Below are 15,702 nucleotides of genomic sequence, written 5' to 3'. Positions count from 1 at the left end.
AAATTTATATGATTATTTAATAATTTTTAAATGTAAAAATTGATTAGAAATGTATAAATAAATAAGAATGAATGAAAAATGAGGAAAATTACAATGGAGTGATTATAGGATGCCACGTAGGATAGGATTTATTTTGCTATAATGTAAAAAATTGATTAGAAATGTATAAATAAATATGAATGAATGAAAATTGAGAAAAAATAGAATTAAGTGATTATAAGATGCCACGTAGGATAAGATTTATTTTGCTATAATATATAGATAGATGAATATGTAAATCTCCGAACACGTAGTCAAACAGATCAGACACATAATGGAAAAATAAAATAGAAACAAACACTTACATAATACCACAAGTACAACTTTTACATAATTATGCCTGGTTCATTAGGTCTACACCTCCAGCACTCGCAAACTACGATAACGTGACTAGAAATACCATTTTTATTTTCTTACATCAAACCTTACAATAATGCCCAGGTAGTAATAAATTTATGGGCATATGCTAAATTAAAACTGGTATATCTCTTGATTTGGTATAGTTAGTGGGCACTGATTAATGTTAGTGGTTAGTGGGTATTGAAAGTTAGTCAGCATTGGTGACAGTTCAATCATCCCATATTGCTCATCTATCTGCACAATTAATAACCAAAAAATTCTTATTAAGAAAATTTAGTAAATTGTGTGTGTATATATATTCCATTTAAATGTGAACATAGGATTAGGATCAAATAAAAATCTCAATTAATTTAAAAATTATGAATTATTTGCACTTAACCTAATAAAATAATTGCACACTCATGTAGTCTGAACTTTTACGAAAGATCAATTTTTACTATAATCGAACTCTGTGCATATATATACATATATACTTATATAAGGCTGAGTTACTAAGAGCATGTAACTACGACCCTTACACTTAACTTATAGGGTAATTGCATTTAATGTATAAAATAATTGCACTTTCATGTTCCTGTACCTCTTATGGAATTTGATCCCAGAACCACGAAAAGTGTTGATACTTTGTAGGTTAAATGCATTTACCTTATACGCTAAGTACAAACGGTTCGTAATTTTTACATTAAGGAAGATTTTTATTTTATTAATTAGAATATTGTGTGTGTGTGTGTATATATATGAAAATATTAGAAGTTGCAATTTTAATTAGTATATATGTACATATGTTTTTAGATATATATATATATATATATACCTTCTCCTGCAGATGCTTGTTTGCTGCTTGAAGAATTCCTTCCTATATTAAGCATGGAAATATTATTTATCTTCAGATTTTTCGAAATCTTATAGTAAAAACATATTTTCAGATGAATGAATGAATGAATTATCCAATAAACAAAGGTAAGTGCAGACTTATATATGTTACAAAAATATATGTGGAAAATATATTAAAATTAGCTAACCTTATTCTTTAGCAGCAGGATTTCTTGAGCCATGATATCCATCTGTACCAAAATGTTCATTTCAAAGTAATATTAAATGCACGAAATCATAAAAAGCATAATATTTCATGCGTGTTAAAACATGCAACAAGTCGTTGGTTCTTGTATTTTGTTTCATCAAATACGTATTTGCTCATACTATAATATTTATTTCGCATAATAATGAAATAGAAAATGGGATTAAAATAAATGCCCTTTATGCGTATAGAAACATACCTTGGCAGAACGAACCTGATAAATCCATGTCTCAAGATGTTTCTCAAGAACATTCAGCTCATTCAAAGTCATTGCACCAGGAGCTCCCCCTCCAGAAATATACCTAAAATTTATTCATTTTTTATAAAAAAAAAATCTAAAAAATTGAAAATAAATGTATATGCAGTTTTTGTGATGTCAATAATTGGAATATATATATACACATATATATATATATATACATCACCTTATTCCTTTCTGGAGAATCTCTATCTCATTCTTCAGCAGGTTAATCTCTTCTTTCAGTTCCTAAAGGGAAAATTGCATTTGACTAAGATATATTGTTATGCGTAATTACTTTTAAAATATTTTTCAGATATTTAAAAATAATATTTCATTCCAGCTTCGTGTTTTGAAAATTCATTTCATTTCTTTTATTAATTCAAGAATCATTATATGTATTTCTCTAAAAACTTCAATAGATATTCTTAGGCCGACGCGGTCCAAAATTTGATTTAAATTCGATCGAGTTTAATAAGTAAAAGAAAGTGCGAAATAAAAAACAAATTAAAACATTAAACTACTCTAGCTCAGCTAGCTCGTGAAATTAAAGCATCGTAATGATGTTTTTTTTTTAAAGGTTTCAAACAGTAATTAATTTAGATTTGATTGATCTAAATACTATTAAATAATCTTCTTTTACTATGTACACAAATAGTTGCCCATGGAGTTTTGTCTCCAAAAAGCAGGAATAAGAGCTCACTTCTTGACAGCTTTGCATATATTTAATAATTTAATTACTTATCAAAAGATCATCACCAGAAAGGCACCAGATTCTACTAACTTAATACTGTTAACAATATTTTCTCTGATGATTGTGGATCGAGATACTGATCTCTAAATTATTTTTTGAGATAAATTAACATAATAAAACGATTCGTTAGAATAAAAAATCTTGAAGAATTATAATTAGCTAGGGTTTATTTATTGATCTCACATACCATATATTCGTTAGCTTGCTTCTCTTTAGGCTCTTCATCAGCTGGGATTTCCTTGCTATACTTCGTGTATTTGTCAATCAAACCTTTCATGCTTCTACAATTTATAACCAAGAAAATTAAAATTGGAACATGTATACAAATTAGTTCAAGTAAAGCATGTAATCTGTTGGTTGAACTCGATTCACATATATGTACATGCACATCATGCATGCAACAACCATCCCCTATTAATTGTATCTGCAAATGATAGTCGCGCACGTCACAAAATTTAAAAGCCTATCAAATTATGAAAATGGTGAGATTTTGCATGTATATAAAGTAAAGGAAGAATTTATATGATCAGGATTGGGTGAACATATGGATTAAATAATAGTACTATAAAAGGATTCATTTTAAAAATTAAGAACTATTTTCAACTCTTAAATCGTCAAATATTTATTATAAATTCATTACTTTCTTAAATGAATTCGCGATTTTAATTTCAAATCTCATCGAAGCAAAAATCTATATATTTTTTAATCCATTGATTATTTTTCATAAAGATTCATATCATATAGTCACAGTTGGTAATTTATATTTTAAAATGAGTTTCTAGTCTAACCCTACTCAATAAGTATATAATTTAAAATTTTGTGGACCAGTGGCAATCAAGATCATCCACTAATTCAATTATACGATCGAGATGATGCACAATTATGCAATAGAGGATCAGATTCGTACATATATATATATACACGTAGCAACATGCAAGAGAGAGAGAGAGATACCCTTTGGTGGCAAGTTCATAGAGCTTGCCATGGGCAGAGAAAATGAAGAGCCCAATCTCAGCATCACACAGCACAGACAGCTCCTTAGCCTTCTTCAGAAGCCCCGCGCGCCTCTTGCAGAAGGTGACCTGCCGATGCACCGGATTCTCGATCCTCTTCATCTGAGTCTTTCCTCGAGCCATATATCACACGATTCCTCCCCCAATCAATCACCAAAAAAATAATAATATATGATCAAATCAACAAAGGAGAAAATTTCAAGTTATGAATTGTTTTGATGAGTGCTGTAAGCTTGCAGAGACAAGCAGCTCCCACTAGTTTGAACTAGCTTCGAGACTGTTGCCTTTCTCTCTCTAAAACTCGCTCGAGTGCTTGAACAAAAATAACACACACACACTTGCTCTCACGACTGACACAACCTTATATACACGCGCACACACACACACCCCTCATGATTCTATTCCAAAAAAAGAAGAATAATAAAAATTAACTCCACCATTTTCATGGTTGGAAGCCACTTTTTATTGACACATGACCTTCATTTTTTTATTAGGCTTAATTAGTTTAACACCTGAGTTATCCATCGCTCGACACTTGTTTCTAGTTTTCTACAAGTTTTTGCTACCTAAAGACAACACACATCTTTTGGTGAGAGTGAAAAGACCATTATGCCCCCGGGGCGACGTGGTGAGCAGCGATTGGTCTGACGTGGCGAATGCGCACATGGAGCTCATCCTACACTTTTTTTTCCCCCTTTTTGTGGTAGAATATATATATTTGAAACAAGATCCTTAAAAAATTTTGTCAAGTGGGATTGTTGTTTTGGTTAATTACTAGTCAGCATGCAACTGCTTTTTCATGTGCTTCCAAAACTCTTGTTTCGACCAATGAATGAGCTGCCCATGTTGTTAAACTTGCTTTCTTTTACATGCCAACTTTTTTCGGTGATATGATCATTTTATTAATTGCCTGTGCTTTCTCTACTATTTTTTCTTTTTAAGAAATTAACAAAAAAATCCCACAATGTGTTTTTTCACTCTGTTTTTTAAATATAAATAGATACATATATATAGGGGTGGAGATGAGAATGACTTTTTAAAATTTTGAATTCAAGTTTGAGAAGACAATTTTTTCGCAATTCAATTTGATGATGGAGGTTTTCGCACGATAATGTACATAAAATGGCAATAAGTTGATGAAGTAAAAAAAATGTCAATAAGTTGATAATTCATAATAACTAGCATTTACACTCGTCCAATGCACGAGAAACGTTTTTATATCTTTTTTTGTAAAAAAATTAAGAAAAGAAAATGTGTTAAAAAGAAAAAATAGAAAGGAAAATAAAAAGAATTGAAAAAAGGATGTATTCAAAAAAAAAGAGAAGAGATGAGAGATTTTTAAAAAAAAGATTAATCTTTTAAACAAATATAACTTTTACATTTTAAATCAAATATTTACGTAAAATATATCAAATAAAACTCTTGGGTAATTAAACACAAACACTCAATTAATATTCAGATAATTGACAAAAGGTGAGATTATCTAAATCTTGACAAATGAAAATTAAAAGCAAATAAAACTTAGAAAATATTTAAGAAGAAAATATTGCTCTAGGAAATGAAATGATCAATTAAATATGTTCATTCAACCTATTAACCAGATTATTAGTTTAATATGGCCTTGATGCATGAAAGATGATACAATTATTCATACGCTCTTTCTCGAGCAGTTCATGAAAGTTGATTAATAAAGTCTCAATCTTCCTTAGGTTTTCAGGTAAACTTGTTAACTCCCAAAATAACATTGAGAATATATAGCTATGATTCACCTATCTCAGTTAGGTCTTAATGTTAAAATCCTATGACACAATTCTGAACGATTGAACAGTTATCTCCGTTGGGTTTCAAACTGAACAACTAAACGAGCAAAAATATTGATTGGGTACTTCACACGAAACAAGCACCAGAAATTGTAAATCATGAACTAGAAGGCAAGTTCGTATTAATAAATCAAGGGCTGGTCTCCTGTGTGGTTGACCGCATGGGATGCGGTGGGTTACTTTTAATAAGCATAAGATACATATTTGTTTGCACAAATGTATACTTATGTAGTAGTACAAGTTCTCATGAATAAAAGTAACAGTTATCGTGAATAAATTAATGCAATAATTTAGAAATATTACATTTCATTGTAACTTTTTGTTACGATAATAATTATTTGACCAAATAGTTAAAAATAACAGTATTAACGAGTGAAAATAACTAAAAGTAAACATTATTGTGAAGAAATGTAATATTTCAAACCCGCCACATCCCATGCGGTCAACCACATAGGAGAATTTGCGATAAATCAAACACATGCAATTAAGCAATACAAACTCTAGAACTAGAAAAAAAATTTAAATAAATTGACAAAACTCGGAAAAAAAAATCAGTGTGAATAATTCGAATCTTCAATCCTTGCATAAGTCAATCCAAGTTCTAAAATTAAGAAAACAATAAAGTCTAAAACCTAGGAATATGATGAAACCTCTAAAAGGTGGAAATTATGACCTATATATAGACACAGAGGAAAACGCAATATAAAATTCGAAAATACACTAAAAAAATTGATTTGGACTAAAAGTCGGACATAAACAACAACCAATCCCATCAACTGCCATTTTCTTCCTCAAAATGGTACAAAATCGACTACCACTGTTCTGGTCGCCGTTTTCTTCGAATTTTCCAGTACAACGGTGGTTTTCGTTTTTATCATTTTTTTTATCTTTACAAAAATGGCTACTTGTTGGGACAGTTGGCCATTTGCATTGCATACCCAAATTAGATCCCATAAAAAACTATTCCATCGTCCGGTAAAAATAATCATAATTTATTGGAGCGTCCACTAAAAATAATTTTATTTCATTTATAAGTACATATTATCCTTAATATATCAACTTATTTATCTATACTATTATATGTGGTCCACCCCATTAATTAGATAGTCTACAACTAATCATTATTAGTACTACTAGTACACCCGTCAGTGCGATGCACGACAAGCATCAAAATTAAATAACATGTTTAAATAAATATAAATATTAATGAGAATGAAAATATAAGCAAATACTAAATATATTTAAAAATAAAATAAAATAAAATATCAACATCAATCACTCAATAAAAACTCAAATTTGAAAACATAAATTTTCAACATTATATAAAGTGTAATGATAATTATAATTATTAAATAATTAAAAATTATTTGATAAAATTAGCATTACTTATTATTATTATTATTATTAAATGTCATCATAAATAAATACATCTTTCCATACACAAACATAAATAAAAAGTCATACTATTTAAAATTATATTTTTAATATATATAACTAATAATTCATCTAAAGTTATATTAAAATTAATACAAAAACATATTTAAAAAAGAGTTATATAATGAGCCAATATATTTTCCTTCGCCTTTGTTACATTCTAAACTATTATAATTAGAAAAATATGTAAAAGACAAAACATTATATTTGCTTATTTTTTCTTTAAAAACACAAATATAAAAATAAATACATACATAGAAAAAAAATTAATATAGTAGAAAAAATTAAACATGTCATTAAGGAGAGATGATGAAAAAAACATTAAAGAAAGTAGAGAAGAAAGATAAAAACATTATTTTAATATTTTAAATTACCATAATTTATTTTAAAAAGTCCTAAAAATCTCTATGAAACAATAGCAAAAAAATTATAGTTATATCTATGAAATAATACTTAAACATGTTATGGACAAAAAAGACAAAGATAAAATCGAAAAAACAAATTAAAATAATTCTACTATCTAAATGAAATTAAAAGAATTAAATAAAGTATCGAACGGAAATAAAATAGAATCAATCAAATGTGAGATCATTTAAGAAAAATAAGTAAAATAAGAATGAGGAGAGAGAAAATAATATAGTTTGAAACTTTAAATTTCAATATCTTTAAGAAAAAAAGTTTAATTTGGCCAAAAAACGGCTCCTTCACCGAAATGATGGTAGAAGTGAGTTAAAATGCACTTTGATAACTTAAATTTTAAAAAAACTATAATTTTAAATTATGGCCATTTTGAAAAATGAAACACAAATTTTGGTCACTTATTTGAAAAACACAAAAGTTGGCTATTTTTTACGTTTTAGGACAGTTCTGCCCTTAATTAAGACGGATCGAATTCGTGTTTGCGCGCAGGTTAGGTACACTTGGCACTATTAGTGCCAAAAGTACAAACAGGAAAAAAAAACAAGTAAATTGGTACACTTGGCACTATTAGTGTCAATAGTGTCATGCATGAATGGTACTTTTTTTTTTTGATCAGGAAGAAAGTAATTAGATAAAAAGAGGGAAAGAACACGGTACAAGAGGTACCAATGTACAGCAAAACAAAAACCAGCCCACATCAAAACAGAAGCTGATGCGAGCAAAAAGCAGAAAAGGAGCCAAACAGCCTAGCCAAACGAACACCAAACTAAGCCTAATCAGACAGCAAAACATCTAAGAACCAAGTTCTAAAGTCTGAAGAAGAGTGAGCCACCTTATAAGCAATAGTCCAACTCCACACTCTTGACTTGATCTCCGCCAACACTTTGTCCGAGCTCCACTGAACTTGGTTAAATTTACAATCGTTCCTCCATTTCCACAGGCACCAAACACAACAAAACCAAATGCAAGTAAGAAGAGGGCAATCTGATTTCTTTCCGAGATTAGAAAAGAGATGAAGGTGAGACTTAGTATTGGGTGGAAGCGACGAGCTTTTTCCGAGCCATTGTAAAATTTTGTACCAGATTTCTGAAGAATCCGAGCAAACGAAGAAAAGATGGTCTGCGGTTTCTGTCTCTCTCTTACAAAGGATGCAAACTGCGTCGCTGCTCGAGGTGATGACGTTTCTTTTCTGGAGATTATCACACATTGCCATCCTTCCTTTCAAGATCCTCCATACCATCGTTTTTGCTTTCATCGGAACAGGTGCTTTCCATGTGATTGCGAATTCCGGTTCTTTGTCACAGGTTCTGTCGGATTCAGCAGCCTGACTGAGAGCATCATACGCTGATTTGACCGAAAACGAACCCTTCGGATCAGCCTTCCATCTCCATCCGTCAGATGAACCTGCAAGAACTTCGACATTTTGAATTAATGAAAGAAGGTTAGAGCATTGATCGATTTCCCTCCCTCTCAACTGACGGATCCAGCCAAATTTCCACTCCCAAGCCCCCTCAACCCTCTCCCCCATGTTACGAATAACTCCCCCCTGATCATTGCTAATCCTGAAGAGTCGAGGGAACAGATCCTTAAGACTCTTGTTACCAACCCAAACATGATGCCAAAATAAGAACCTGTCCCCCTCACCGATTTTGACAACTAAATTATCCCTAAGCCATTTTCCGTTCTCTCCACGACTCAAGTCCAGCACCCTCTTCCACCACCCCGACCTTGCCCCCCTATTTCCAAGAGCTTGAAAACCTTCACCATCCCACACTAGCTCCCCCCTGCATACTCTAATCACCCGAACCCACAAAGAATCACGCTCCACAAGGAAGCGCCAGATCCATTTTGACATAAGTGCCTTGTTAAACCAGCCTAAGTCTTTAATCCCAAGTCCTCCAAGACCACGATCTCTACACAGGATCTCCCATTTGACCCAATGAATTTTCCTTTCCTCCACCCCCCCTCCCCAAAGAAAGTTACAAAGTAAAGCTCGGATTTGAGATAACAGACATTTGTTCAACAGAGAAAACGACAGTTGGTAGATCGGAATAGACAAGAGAACAGAACGGAGAAGAGTTAACCTCCCAGCAAAAGAGATTTTCCTGTTTTTCCACTTACCAATTCTATTCTTAACCTTCTCCACTAGATAATTCCAATCCGCTGAGCTGTAAGTACTCGAACCGATCTTAATGCCAAGATACTTGATAGGAAAGCTGCCCGTCTGACAATCAAGGATCGCTGCCAGTTCGTTGGTTCTTTGAGCATCCAAACCAATTCCCACCATCACGCTTTTATCAAAGTTCACTTTAAGGCCCGAAATCAGCTCAAATAACTTAAGAATGCTTTTAAACGCCCACGAATTTTCTCTCTTATCAGTGGCAATAAGCATCGTATCATCGGCATACTGTAGGTGGGAAATTCGAGTCTCTCCGTTGCCGATAGGAAACGGTTCCAACAGCCCCTTAGAAACCGCCTTTTCCAATAATAGGTGCAACCCTTCAACCACAATGATGAAAAGGAACGGGGAGAGAGGGTCTCCCTGACGGAGTCCTCTCTCAAGCTGGAAATTCCCCGAAGGGCAACCGTTGACAAGAACGTTGGTCGAAGCCGACTGAAGACATCCCGAAATCCACCTTCTCCACTTCGGACTGAAATTCATTTTCTCAAGCATTGTATCAAGAAATTCCCACTCAACGGAATCATAAGCCTTTGCAAAATCAATTTTGAACATAGTAAGACCTTTCTTTCTCCTTTTAGCCTCGGCCACGATCTCGTTAAGCACCACCACTCCATCAAGAATGAACCGCCCTTCGATAAAGGCACTTTGACACTCAGAAACGATGAAGTTCATGACCTGTTTAATTCTGGAAGCAAGAACTTTTGCAATGACCTTGTAAAGGCAGTTGATCAGAGAAATAGGCCTGAAATCTTTCAGCTCAGCAGCACCTTCTTTCTTAGGGATTAAAGCGATGAAAGAAGGGTTACAACCTCTAACCAATCTCCCATGAGAATAAAATTCATTCATAACCTCCAAAAGATCTGCCTTGATAATATCCCAACAATGCTTCATGAAAACAAAATTAAAACCATCAGGGCCTGGGCTCTTTCCCCCTTCGCAATTCCACACTGCTTTTTTAGTCTCCTCCTCTGTGAATGGAGAATCAAGCCACTCTCGATAGTTGTCAGGAATTTTCTTTTCCACAAAGTTATCTGGGAGCAGAGGTCGAACTCGGGGCCTGCTCCGGAACTGAGCTTGAAAGAAAGCTTTAACAACGTTTTTAACCTCAGAAGGTTCATCGATCCATCGATTATTGATCCACAAGCCTGAAATCTCATTTTTAAGTCTTCTACCTTTGATCACCTTATGGAAATAACTGCTATTAACGTCCCCATCGGCAAGCCAACGAGCTCTTGATTTCTGGGAGAGTAAGCTGTCTCTATTCTTCAACTGTAAGATCAAATTTGTCGCGGCTTCATTTCTCTTGATAAGTTCTCCTTCTTCCAACCCGAACGAATCATCAATAACATCCCATATCTGGATTTCATCCTTCAAGTTTTTTATGTTCACCTCAATAGAACCAAAAGTCGAGGAGTTCCACTTCTTAAGATCTCCCTTTAGCCTCTTCATTTTCTCTTTGAACACAAAGCTTTTCCACCCGAATATGCCACTCCTGTTCCACAAATCTTTTACCACCTTCTCAAAATCGTTGTGGCTGGTCCACGCATTTAAGAACCGAAATGGTTTGGGGCCCCAATCAACCCATTTAGTTTCCAACAGGATCGGACAATGGTCTGAGATAGATCGTTGTAAACCAATCGCCTTTGAGTGTGGCCACGCTTCCAACCATTTTCCGTTCACTAGAAAACGATCGAGTTTAGTCTTACATTGGCCATTAGGTTGATACCAAGTGAAAGACCTTCCTTGCAACCTGATTTCCAGAAGATCGTTGACCCTAATAAAGTTATCAAAAGCCAAGATATCTCTGTTCGAAAACTGCGTACCTCTCCCATTTCTTTCAAAATCAAAACGAATGGAGTTGAAATCCCCCGCGACACAAACACATGAATCGCTATTTTGTCTAATCACCATACCAAGGCTATCCCACAACGCCTCTCTGTCACTCAAACTCTGGGGAGCATAAACATTGATAACACAACCAGTAAGATTATTCGACCTCCACATTCCATTGACGATGAGAGCTCCCGGAATGTCCCACTGACTCGTCCTGGAAAAGATCTCTGGATTCCAAATAGAAAGAATGCCCCCCGATCTGCCCTCTGCCTGTTTCCTTGCAAAATCAAAATTCTCGGACCCCCAAATACTTCTCAGATCAAAAACACTAAAATTTTCCATTTTTGTTTCTTGTATCAAACAAAAATCGATCACCTGTTTTTGAATAAGTTCTCGAATTTCACGTTTCTTGATCTTACTCCCAAGCCCTCGAATGTTAAATGAGACCACCTTCATTGATCGAACGACTTCATTTGCTCCTCGGTCCTTTCCACACCTGCAACATCCATCAGTTGATTAGCCATTTCTGTATCTTCAAGATGGCTATGCAATCCGATTTGTTTCCCAAATTCCCAAATTTTGAGACCTTCTTTCAAAAGCTCATTTGGCGAAGACAGGTGTTCTCCCTCCGTCGCACACTCTCCCTGAATCTGAGAAGAAACCTCCCTAGATCTATCTGCTGACATTGTTTCCTCCGTCCCCAAAACTTGTTCCCCTTTACAGGATTGCGATTTGTGGATAATTTTCTTGTTTCTGGGGTGAAGAAAACGATGGATTCCCAGTCTCAAGGAAGCTTCTCCCCCTTTCTTCTTTTTCAGAATTTGTTTGCTTGTATCCCAGTTGCTCTGTCTCGGCTTAATGGGTTTAACTGCGGATTGATTACCGAAGCCCAGCTCAACGCGGCCCAACAGAGGCCCAACAGGAAGTGGTGAATTAGGAAAAATAAGGCTCTGATCCTTTGGGCCTTGAACGTTCAAAAACTCTCCTATCCCATTAAGGTTCTCAATTGGGGCCGAGGGATTGTAAGGATTCGAAGGGACAGATTCTGGGACATGCGAACCTAATGATTGAGAGTGTACTTCCTTCGAGGAAACTTTTTCGGAAAATACTTCAGAGGCGGCGCCTTTTGTCGAAGCCAAAGAGACTTCCGGCTGTTGAACTGTTTTGGAACCCGATGCACTTTTTTCGAGAGCCAACTGTTCGTCGATGATCATGGCGTTCACCGGAGAATCAAATGCGTCAACCGCTTCTTCCTCGTGAACATTTTCTGTTTCTAATTCCGAAAGGTCCTCAAGGTCATGAGGAGATTCTTCAGCCTGCATGTCACCTGCCTCCTCAATTCTGATTTTAAAGTGCGCACCTGCAATTCTGCAGTCGAAAACTCGATTCAAAGTCTCCAACCCTGTAGACATTTGGATCCATGCAACATCGAGGCGATCTTTGGCTGAAGTTTTTTCGTGCATTTTAAGGACCATACCCATCCGAGCTCCAACTGTTTCAAAGAATCTTGAGTTCCAAGCTTGTAAGGGAACCCCGAACCACTTCGTCCAGACCGTTCTTTGCGAACAAACATCCACGTACGACCACGGCCTAATCCATTCGAACCAAAATTTGGACCACTCGTCAAGTTCAGTCAAAATATCCTTAACCAACGTTTGATTAATGCTTTGAATAAGAACAAGGTTCCCGCCTAAGGTTGATATCTTTAGGAGCCCTGCGCACTCACTGTTGATTTCAACTTCAAACTCATCCCAGACAAAATCAGCTTTAACATACCCAGTGAAAGATGATTTTAACCAAGCAAGCTCCTCCTCCTTGGGTTGGAAACCAACTGACTCATCTGCCGGGGGTTCAGATGAGTTGTTAGATTTCCCTCCTAAGGCTGCAGCGAAAGTCTTTCCTTCTGTTCTTTTGTTCAACGGAACTTTGAAGGCAATTTTTCTAATCCCACCTGCCTCCTTCTTCTCCTTAATGTTGGTTTCAAAACCGCCGCTTTGGGTGAAGCCACCAGAATGCTTCAGGGGTGGTCTTTCAAATCTAGGGATGTAAGCTCTGAGCTTGTAACTTCCGAGCCAAATATTGTTCATTTCTTTCAAAATACTCTCTCTATCTGAATCCTTATCAAATCGAACAAAACCAAACGATTTCCCTTTGATGTCTCTTTTTCTTGGACGAAAAATGTCGATTACCTTCCCAAGATTTCTGAATCTTCTTTCCAGGGTTTCCAGCCAAGTCCCCTCCGGAAAGTTATTGAAAAAGACGGTGAAACCTTCACCGACCGAACCCAGCGAACTCCGACAACCAACTGACTGGGTTTTGGGGGTGTACCTATGGTTAGGGTAATATTTCTGCCTCACCGGATAACGCTCGGGATGGGAAGGACCTACCCCTCTCCTCCTCACCTCTCTCCACTCTCCAGACATGTTTTACAGTTGATTGAAGGAAGAACCTAGCAATACGCCAAATCCCTTTCACGCATTTAATCAAACAGCTTCCTTGCAAAACCTTTCTACACCACGCTGTGTTTATCCCTTTTCCTTCTTTTTCCTTTTTTACACACAGAAGAATAACATCATGCATGAATGGTACTAGTGATCATATTAGTGTCAATAGTGTCATATATATATATATATATATATATATATATATATATACGTGTGCTGATACATTGTCTTGTTGATGAGGAGTGATATGTGCAGATTAGGGAAATGATGCAAAACAGAGGAATCGACTCCACCAGCGGAATAAGTATGGCAGAGGAGTCACCCTCGCCAGAGAGGTCACCCTCGCCAGAGAGGTCACCCTCGCCAGAGGAGTCACCCTCGCCAGAGAAGTCATCCTCGCCAGAGAAGCAGCCTCCGCCAGAGAAACTACCTTCATCAGCGGAATCGCCAGAGACGCGGGAGATTTCCCGCATGAAGGCAAATTTACCAACATGCCCTTCTATCACGCCAAGCGCATGAACCCTAGATGATTTTACCATTTTGCCCTTATATGTAATCTATAAATAGGCCATGCGTGCTCCCCTGTACACTACGCTATCTTTTACTTTCAAATACAACAGCTAGTTTTCTCTTGAGCTCCGGGTTTCCAATTGTTTACTTTGCTTTCTCCGATCATCTACACTAGGTATAATCATGCTTATTATTCTTTAGATTATAGGTGTTGGTCCTTGAATCACCACTTGTCTTATATAGATGAGTGCAGTTATATGGCCATTTTGAACACTTCTTCGTACGGTTTAGATTCTCCATTTAGAATTTAGATTTCTCCATTCAAGATTTAGTGCTCGTTTGGTTCAAGTAGAGGAATGGAAAGGGAATGGAATCAAATAAAGGAGTGGAATGGTAACAATAACCATTACTTTTATTGAGTGTTTGGTTTAACAATGGAAATGAATCATTAGTAAGGGAATCCCTTTCTTTTGTTTCCCCTCTATTTTGAGGGGTAACAAATTGGGTGATTGGGTTACCCTTGAGTAAGGGTAATGATTATCTCATTACCCAAACCAAACAACAAGTAATGGATTCAATTACTTGATTCCCTTTCCAACCTCTAAAAACACTCAACCAAACGTGGGCTTAGATTCCATATTTAGGATTTACATTCTCTATTTAGGGTTTAGATTCCTCATTTAGGGCTTAACCATCGAATGATACTTTTGGCACTAATATTATCATTTGTGCCAAAAGTATCAATTTACTTGGATTTTTTTTTTTGCACTAATAGTGCCAAGTGTAGCTAGCTAACCCGAATCCGACCCGTCCTAATTAAAGACAAAACAAACTTAAAACGTAAAAAATTATCAAAATTTATGTTTTTTAAATGGGTGGCCAAATATACAAAATGACTATCTCAAAATGGGACTCTTTTTAAAATTGATATCTTTCTATACTTTCAAAATCATTGTTAATACTACTCCAAATAATTACTATTATTATTATTTTTACATGAAGAAGGGAGTAATGCTCAATCATGTATATCTGAACTATTTGAAACACACAGAGGTCCTATCATGCCACTTGAACTATTGGAGCTTTCTTAACTTCGATTAACTAAATAAATTGAAAAGGGCCAGCTCAGCTCCCTCTACTAAGTACTAGTCCCATTATTATATACTCGTATATTAACTTTGAAGCTAAGAATCTTGTCATATCAACCTCAAATTCACTAGATTTAAAACATAAAAAAGAACTAATATCTTAATTTAATTGCATTAATTCCTCTCCCTTTCACATCTATTGCATCTTGATCATTGGTTGCATGGCTAAGGATATCGCACGTCGATTTCCTCATCCGTGTCAACGTGCCTGTCGTTCGTGACGCGCAATTCTTGTACCCTTAACTATGCAAATATATCTCGAGCCCCCCTAACAATATTTGCGTCTAATCATCAGGTTAAATTGAAATTATGCTCATACTTAGATTCTAATTCATATTTAATGATAAATTTATAAATTGTTATAATGTAATAGTATTTGGATTATTAGAATCTTGACTCTTCGTAGGGGTCAAAGTTCCGATACCCTTC

General features: G+C 35.4%; 2 protein-coding genes across 2 annotated transcripts; both read right to left on the bottom strand.

Annotated features, from left to right (window-relative positions):
• Nucleotides 1-305: 305 nt before the first annotated feature.
• On the bottom strand, nt 306-3,934 carry LOC131010263 (agamous-like MADS-box protein AGL12). The gene is made up of 7 exons (XM_057937711.1): nt 3,424-3,934; nt 2,657-2,750; nt 1,903-1,964; nt 1,677-1,779; nt 1,422-1,463; nt 1,214-1,255; nt 306-633 (listed from the first exon to the last, which is right to left on the bottom strand). Exons 1-7 carry the CDS (start codon nt 3,603-3,605, stop codon nt 511-513), a joined length of 648 nt encoding a protein of 215 aa, XP_057793694.1. The 5' UTR covers nt 3,606-3,934; the 3' UTR covers nt 306-510.
• A 7,706-nt stretch (nt 3,935-11,640) lies between these two features.
• Nucleotides 11,641-13,594, bottom strand: LOC131009745 (uncharacterized). The gene is made up of 2 exons (XM_057937154.1): nt 11,834-13,594; nt 11,641-11,667 (listed from the first exon to the last, which is right to left on the bottom strand). The coding sequence occupies exons 1-2, from the start codon at nt 13,592-13,594 to the stop codon at nt 11,641-11,643; spliced, it is 1,788 nt and encodes a 595-aa protein (XP_057793137.1).
• Between the last annotated feature and the right edge of the window lie 2,108 nt (nt 13,595-15,702).

Source organism: Salvia miltiorrhiza, chromosome 2 (genome assembly GCF_028751815.1).
Source record: "Salvia miltiorrhiza cultivar Shanhuang (shh) chromosome 2, IMPLAD_Smil_shh, whole genome shotgun sequence".
In the NCBI taxonomy this organism is placed as follows: Eukaryota; Viridiplantae; Streptophyta; class Magnoliopsida; order Lamiales; family Lamiaceae; genus Salvia; species Salvia miltiorrhiza.
The sequence above is the reverse complement of the archived record's forward strand: the minus strand, read 5'-3'. Positions and strand labels throughout refer to the sequence as shown.

Bases quoted from the DNA above. Each gene is read 5' to 3' on its own strand.
- LOC131010263 (XM_057937711.1), bottom strand. From the start codon at position 3,605: ATGGCTCGAGGAAAGACTCAGATGAAGAGGATCGAGAATCCGGTGCAT. The intron at 1,965-2,656 runs GTATGTGAGATC...TTTTCCCTTTAG, and splicing joins AGCAAGCTAACGAATATATG to GAACTGAAAGAAGAGATTAA. The intron at 1,256-1,421 runs GTTAGCTAATTT...TGCTTAATATAG, and splicing joins TCCTGCTGCTAAAGAATAAG to GAAGGAATTCTTCAAGCAGC.
- LOC131009745 (XM_057937154.1), bottom strand. From the start codon at position 13,594: ATGTCTGGAGAGTGGAGAGAGGTGAGGAGGAGAGGGGTAGGTCCTTCC. The intron at 11,668-11,833 runs GTTTCTTCTCAG...TGGATGTTGCAG, and splicing joins CAGCAGATAGATCTAGGGAG to GTGTGGAAAGGACCGAGGAG.